Source organism: Salvelinus fontinalis, chromosome 13, assembly GCF_029448725.1.
Source record: "Salvelinus fontinalis isolate EN_2023a chromosome 13, ASM2944872v1, whole genome shotgun sequence".
NCBI lineage: Eukaryota > Metazoa > Chordata > Actinopteri > Salmoniformes > Salmonidae > Salvelinus > Salvelinus fontinalis.
In genome coordinates this window covers 34,633,813-34,641,087 of record NC_074677.1, presented here as the reverse complement: position 1 = coordinate 34,641,087, position 7,275 = coordinate 34,633,813, and the positions used below count along the sequence as shown (strand labels likewise).

Genomic DNA, 7,275 nt, shown 5'->3' with positions numbered 1-7,275 from the left:
CATTGTAGAAGCCGCAAGTACAATGAAGATATCTCTAGCCTGCAGGATTCCATTGATATGCCTCACCGCCTCACAAACATTCAGCAACATGGACAGTTACGAGTTCAGCTCAAAGTAAACAGAAACGTTAGCACCACTGTTCAACTGAACAGCAATGCGCTCAGGTCCACACACCTTTTAGCACCGTGGACAGTACCGCGACCATGAAGTAGGCTAGCCTAAACAGAAGACTGACAGCTGATTCAGCACCATTGCCACTGAAGAGCGCTGCGCTCATGAGCACCGTAGTTCAGCACTATGGACAATACCGCAAAGGCGAAAAGCGAAGTAAAGAGAAGACCATCTAGATTCAGCACCACAGCCGCTGAACAGCGCCGCACCCAGGCAGCTCATATCCTGAGTGAACATTCCAAACACCTCTAATTGCAGGCGGAAAGCCTGCTGACAGATTACATACTTTGCTATTGTTTCCATTCCCCTTTCCAGTCCCCCCTGAACTTTAGAATTGCGAACTTGTAGGAAATAAATAGAACATAACTGCAAAACTGCTCTCAGACTCTTTGGTATCCCGTTACACCCTGACAGTGTTCAGCTTCTGAGAATACATCTTCTACATATTTCCCTTCTCACATGCCAACCTGGCATATAAGACAGTGATGATGGTGCAGCCATTTTCAAAGGTGCTTCTATTTATAGATTAAGAGGAGAGTGATGGGATGGAGAGGAGAAACTAGGCGGGATTGAAGGAATACCAACATGAAAGTAAGCATTAGAGAACTTTAGGCTAAATAGGCAACTGTTATAGAATGGTAATTGAATAGACTGGCTATCTGTTTAAAAAAGATCATAGTGGAATGTTAAACAGTTTTGGGACACTTCCACCGCCGACAAAATCCCAATTTAACTCAATCCCAATTCAGTTTACAGTTCACAATATTGAAAATACAGAACTCGAAATGGGAAATAGGACTAGCCTAATGAAGTGACAGGGTTAATACCTGTAATAAACTGTTCATAAGTAGGCTATTACTGGCTAGTCGGCAAAGTTGGTACAAGTCCTGAAATGGTTTAATGTATTTCTGAAGATTTTTTTGGACCCTGTCTGTTGAAGTTCAATGAGTTTGGTGTGAATATGTGTCATGTCAACCCGTGCACAATGTGCTTTTCGCAAGCCGTTTGTTATTTTATGTGTGAATGTAATGTTGTAGCCTATGTCTGTCAGTTTCTAAGGTGAAGATGGGCTGCTATTGGGGATGTGCGTTTAGGAATGCACACGCTGTCAGTCTGCTTACGTCTGCAACGAGTCCGCAGACGAAATTGTAAATAGCCTACTGGAGCCGAGTCAGTTGATAGAGGTGGAGAAAAGGGCAGACATATACATTTAGAAAAAAACGACGTATAGAAAATTCGTAGGCTACTCGGTCAGGCGGGCAGATATGTCGACTCGACCATCGAAAAAAACGACGTCACATCGGATTGAACGAGACGCGCATTATATAATCTTCATAAACCTGCCTCGTTGCATCCGTTTTTTTTATCAACCAATGGCCTCTTCTGGACAGCTATGCATATGAATATAAATGCAAATATCTGGTAGCGCACTGCTTGAACCGAAATGTCTGTGTTTATTTGTGCTGGTGTTATTTTTAGCCTAAGCCATCCATGTTTCATCTGATGGTTCCGAAAAGGCGCATAATTTAATAGCATTACATTATTTTATTTGTGAATGGGGTTTATCCCTCTGTTTTTTGGAGAGGAACATTTTATAACGTCGCAATGAACTGCACCATGGATTTCAATCAGATTTCTTAGGGTATAGTGCCGGTTTAATCGGTTGAAAGAGGGAAACGCTGTTCATGTAAACAAGAACCGACAATCCTCTCAGATCCGCCCCATTTATTTATTATATCTTTCAGTATTTCTTGACACATCTGGAAAAGTGTTTTTTCTACCGTTCTTCCACGAAGACGGCAATGTCATCATCAACATCCCGGCGTGGTTTTGTTGTTGTCTGATTTTACTACTGGATATCGGCAGTTACCCCTGCGCCAAGCCATACATCAGTATTTCTATAAGGTAATGCCTTTACCTTCATTTCCCATAACATGTTATAGGAAAACAGCAAATGTTGCCCCAAACACCATAGATGAAATCAGATCCCTTAAATATGTTATTGCATATAGCATACCTTACTGTAATATTGCATGTGAAGTCAATGTAAATAGGAGCTAGAGGTCGGTGTAAGGTGTTTTTCCACAATAATTGACATGTATGCAATTTCTGCTGTAGCACAAGTAGGCCTAGTAGATGATATATCGTGTGTTTGTATGATATGCCATTTCCCACAGAAACTCTAGTCAGCATGTCTGCTTTATTGGCGATAGAACTATAAAGATAACGTATCCCAGGTTTTAGTACTGTGCGTTTAACTTCAGTCGTGACGTGACTAGTGCTCGTAAATATTTCCCAGAAAAACAAAAAGTCCAGCAGCTGACTTGTGATGATGGAGCCCATGCACGGTATCTTTCTAATCATATTTTAACGGATGGCTTTGTCAGAAAACCTCTTATCAGACGTGGTCATCGCGTAAACATATCGACAGCGTCGTTGGAATTCATAATAATGACATTGTTTCTGTTGTTTATGTGAATAAATGTGTAGACATTAGGCCTACGCACCGCGTCTGTGCGCGTAGTCAGGTGAATGGGTTTATCATGCGCGCGTCTTTGGGGTGTTGGGGTTGGGGGTGTGCTCGTCTGGCTGGGATGATAATTTGTTTTGAGTTCATGAAGCTATTTCGATATCAGTGCTTTAGCTAATATAATTTCGTCTCAAACACATTCAATGACAGCGTGAGAATGCATATGCCACATGTACAGAATGCATCTATCAAGCTGGTCGTTAAATTGGACAAACAGAGGCGTGGGGGCGTGGCGTGTGTAACATTTTAGTGCTGGATACGCTGAGACGGGACGAGTACTCACTCAGATACACCTTTCAGGCTAAAATAGTTGTATTGCAGACTGACACATTAACACAGAATGTAGGCCTACTAAATTACAGGAGGGAGTTTGGTTGGGTGGGGGATTCCAATATATACTATCTGTAAGTTATTTGTGTGACTGTGACTGCAGCCATTTGTCATGTGGAGCTTTTCTATACAAGCATATTCTATGCCAAAACGTATAATCAATTTTATTTGAATACCAGGGTGTAGTGAGGAGTTTTAGCTTGGGGAAGGAAGCTTTGATAAAAATGAAAAGATAAGAAGCTCCACATGATAAGAAACTCCACATGTACAATGATGTCTACACATGTCTGGAGGCTAACAATTTATGTGACTGAATCCAATTCCATGTCCTGTCACAAGTTCCAACTGTATGTACAGTTGAAGTCGGAAGTTTACATACACTTAGGTTGGAGTCATTAAAACTCGTTTTTCAACCACTCCGCAAATATCTTGTTAACAAACTATAGTTTTGGCAAGTCGGTTAGGACATCTACTTTGTGCATGACACAAGTCATTTTTCCAACAATTGTTTACAGACAGATTATTTCACTTATCATTCAGTGCATCACAATTGCAGTGGGTCAGAAGTTTCCATACACTAAGTTGACAGTGCCTTTAAACAGCTTGGAAAATTCCAGAAAATGATGTCATGGCTTTAGAAGCTTCTGATAGGCTAATTAACATCATTTGAGTCAATTTGAGGTGTACCTGTGGATGTACTTCAAGGCCTACCTTCAAACTCAGTGCCTCTTTGCTTGACATCATGGGAAAATCAAAAGATATCAGCCAAGACCTCAGAAAAAAATAGTAGACCTCCACAAGTCTGGTTCATCCTTGGGAGCAATTTCCAAATGTCTGAAGGTACCACATTCATCTGTACAAACAATAGTACGCAAGTATAAACACCATGGGACCACACAGCCGTCATACCGTTAAGGAAGGATACGCGTTCTGTCTCCTAGAGATGAATGTATTTTGGTGCAAAAAGTGCAAATCAATCCCAGAACAACAGCAAATTACCTTGTGAAGATGCTGGAGGAAACAGGTACAAAAGTATCTATATCCACAGTAAAACAAATCCTATATCGACATAACCTGAAAGGCCGCTCAGCAAGGAAGAAGCCACTGCTCCAAAACCACCATTAAAAAGCCAGTCTATGGTTTGCAACTGCACATGGGGACAAAGATCGTACTTTTTGGAGAAATGTCCCCTGGTCTAATGAAACAAAAATGGAACTGTTTGGCCACAATAACATCGTTATGTTTGGAGGAAAAAGGGGGAGGCTTGCAAGCTGAAGAACACATCCCAACCGCGAAGCACAGGGGTGGCAGCATCATGTTGTGGAGGTGCTTTGCTGCAGGAGGGACTGGTGCACTTCACAAAATAGATGGCATCATTATGTGAATATATTGAAGCAACATCTCAAGACATCAGTCAGGAAGTTAAAGCTTGGTCGCAAATGGGTCTTCCAAATGAACAATGACCTCAAGCATACTTCCAAAGTTGTGGCAAAATGGCTTAAGGACAACAAAGTCAAGGTATTGGAGTGGTCATGACAAAGCCCTGACCTCAATCCCATCGAAAATTTGTTGGCAGAACTGAAAAAGCGTGTGCGAGCAAGGAGGCCACCAAAACTGACTCAGTTACACCAGCTCTGTCAGGAGGAATGGGCCAAAAATCACCCAACTTATCGTGGGAAGCTTGTGGAAGGCTATCTGAAACGATTGACCCAAGTTAAACAATTTTTATTTTATTTTTTTATTTATTTATTTATTTATTTATCCCCTTTTCTCCCCAATTTTCGTGGTATCCAATCGCTAGTAATTACTATCTTGTCTCATCGCTACAACTCCCGTACGGGCTCGGGAGAGACGAAGGTCGAAAGTCATGCGTCCTCCGAAGCACAACCCAACCAAGCCGCGCTGCTTCTTTAACACAGCGCGCCTCCAACCCGGAAGCCAGCCGCACCAATGTGTCGGAGGAAACACCGTGCACCTGGCCCCCTTGGTTAGCATGCACTGCGCCCAGCCCGCCACAGGAGTCGCTGGAGCGCGATGAGACAAGGAAATCCCTACCGGCCAAACCCTCCCTTACCCGGACGACGCTAGCCCAATTGTGCGTCGCCCCACGGACCTCCCGGTCGCGGCCGGCTGCGACAGAGCCTGGGGGCGAACCCAGAGACTCTGGTGGCGCAGTTAGCACTGCGATGCAGTGCTCTAGACCACTGTGCCATCAAGTTAAACAATTTAAAGGCAATGTTACCAAATATTAATTGAGTGTATGTAAACTTCTGACCCACTGGGAATGTGATTAAATAAATCAAAGCTGAAATAAATCATTCTCTCTACTATTATTCTGACATTTCACATTCCTAAAATAAAGTGGTGATCCTAACTGACCTAAGACAGGGAATTTGTACTCAGATTAAATGTCAGGAATTGTGAAAAACGGAGTTTAAATGTATTTCGCTAAGGTGTATGTAAACTTCAGACTTCAACTGTATGTTCCTATGAGTGTACATGTGCAGTAATATATGTCTGATTTCTGGTCATTTTCATTTAATTTCTGGTCAGTTGAATTTAACATCAACTTCCAGTGCAATACCTAAATTGACTGGCATCAAGATGGCAAACTGCTTCTTACTCGCTTGTGTTTGTTTGATGATTTTATGCTATTGTGGAAGTTTACATACATAATGGTATTATACTATAAATGTAAATGTGCATGTATATGTCGGGATTTGATCATATTTATATATGAAAATCAATCTCCATGTAGATATATATGTGTGTGTCACATGACATAAAACATCTTGATTTTTTGGTAACTGTCTTTACAAAAGCATGTTTGCATAGCTTTATTTTTTTTTTTAAGTCAGGCATAACATTATGAAATAGTTGTTTTTGTAATGAAAGCGTACAGTACACAATTCACAGACCTATCTTTGTCTGCTTTTTGTCTGTGTGTGTCTATATTATTAGAGGGTGCTATAGGTACCAATATATCCTACAATATTGTTCAAAACAAAACTTAAAAGCATTAAGTAGCCTAGTGGTTAGAGCTTTGGGCCAGTTACCGAAAGGTTGCTAAATCAAATCCCTGCACTGACAATGTAAAAATCAGTTTTTCTGCCCCTGAACAAGGCAGTTAACCCACTGTTCCTAGGCTGTCATTGTAAATAAGAATTTGTTCTTAACTGACTTTCCTATTTAAATAAAGGTAAAATGGAAGAAAAAGTATCATCATCCTTACCCAAAGTCCCTAAACTCCTCCAATGTTTAGTGATTATAGCAACAAGATAATCTATAGCAACTCATAGTGGTTGTGGATTAGAACACACAGCCTAAATCTTTCTCTTCCTACTAAGGTGGCCAATGCATTAGTAAAGTACACATTCCCACCGAACCCTTTCTCCCTGAATGTCACAGAATTCAGTTTCTTCTTTGCTAATGCTACCATCCACCTAAGAAAGGACAGTTACAGTGGAGTCGATGGACCTAATGAACCCTCTCTATATTGAGCAGCTGAAAATAAATGAATGAAAAACACATGTTTCAGCAGCATTGTAGGAACCCTCTCATTCATTTTGACATCCATTTCAAGATATCAATGAGTAGGATGCAAACAGCGACACAGGCGTGGATAGTGTTGTGCCTTCAGAAAGTATTCATACTGCTTGACTTATTCCACATGTTGTTGTGTCACAGCCTAATTTCAAAATTGATTAAATACATATTTTTCTCACATATTTACACATAATACCCCATCATGACAAAGAGAAAACATGTTTTTAAAATCTTCTGCAAATGTATTGAAAATTAAATACATTAATATCTCATTTACATAAGTGTTCACACTCTCTAAAGGCTTTCCACACTTGTATTGTGCAACATTTGCCCATTATTCTTTTCAAAATTCTTCAAGACCTATCACATTGGTTATTGATCATTGTTAGACAACCAATTTAAGTCCGTGCCATATATTTTCAAGTAGATTTAAGTCAAAACTTTAACTCGGCCACTCAGGAACATTCACTGTCTTCTTGTTAAGCAACTCCAGTGTAGATTTGGTCTCGTGTTATTGGTTATTGTCCTGCTGAAAGGTAAATTCATCTACCAGTGTCTGGTGGAAAGCAGACTGAACCAGGTTTTCCTCTAGGATTTTGCCTGTGCTTAGCACCATTCCGTTTCTTTTTTATCCGGAAAAACTGCCCAGTCCTTAACGATTACAAGCATACCCATAACGTGATGCAGCTACCACTTTG

At 40.8% G+C, this 7,275-nt stretch overlaps 1 protein-coding gene across 2 annotated transcripts in view; it reads left to right on the top strand.

The window, feature by feature from the left end:
- Positions 1–698: 698 nt before the first annotated feature.
- LOC129868493 (neuronal tyrosine-phosphorylated phosphoinositide-3-kinase adapter 1-like) overlaps positions 699–7,275 on the top strand; it is a 50,547-nt gene continuing 43,970 nt past the window's right edge. The window contains exon 1 of one of the 2 annotated variants that reach the window (XM_055942519.1): positions 699–762. In XM_055942519.1, coding sequence (XP_055798494.1) covers positions 757–762 — 6 coding nt within the window. In that variant the 5' untranslated portion in view covers positions 699–756. Of the gene's footprint in view, positions 763–1,145; positions 2,077–7,275 lie in introns of those variants that run through there. The other variant, XM_055942520.1, reaches the window with a different exon arrangement.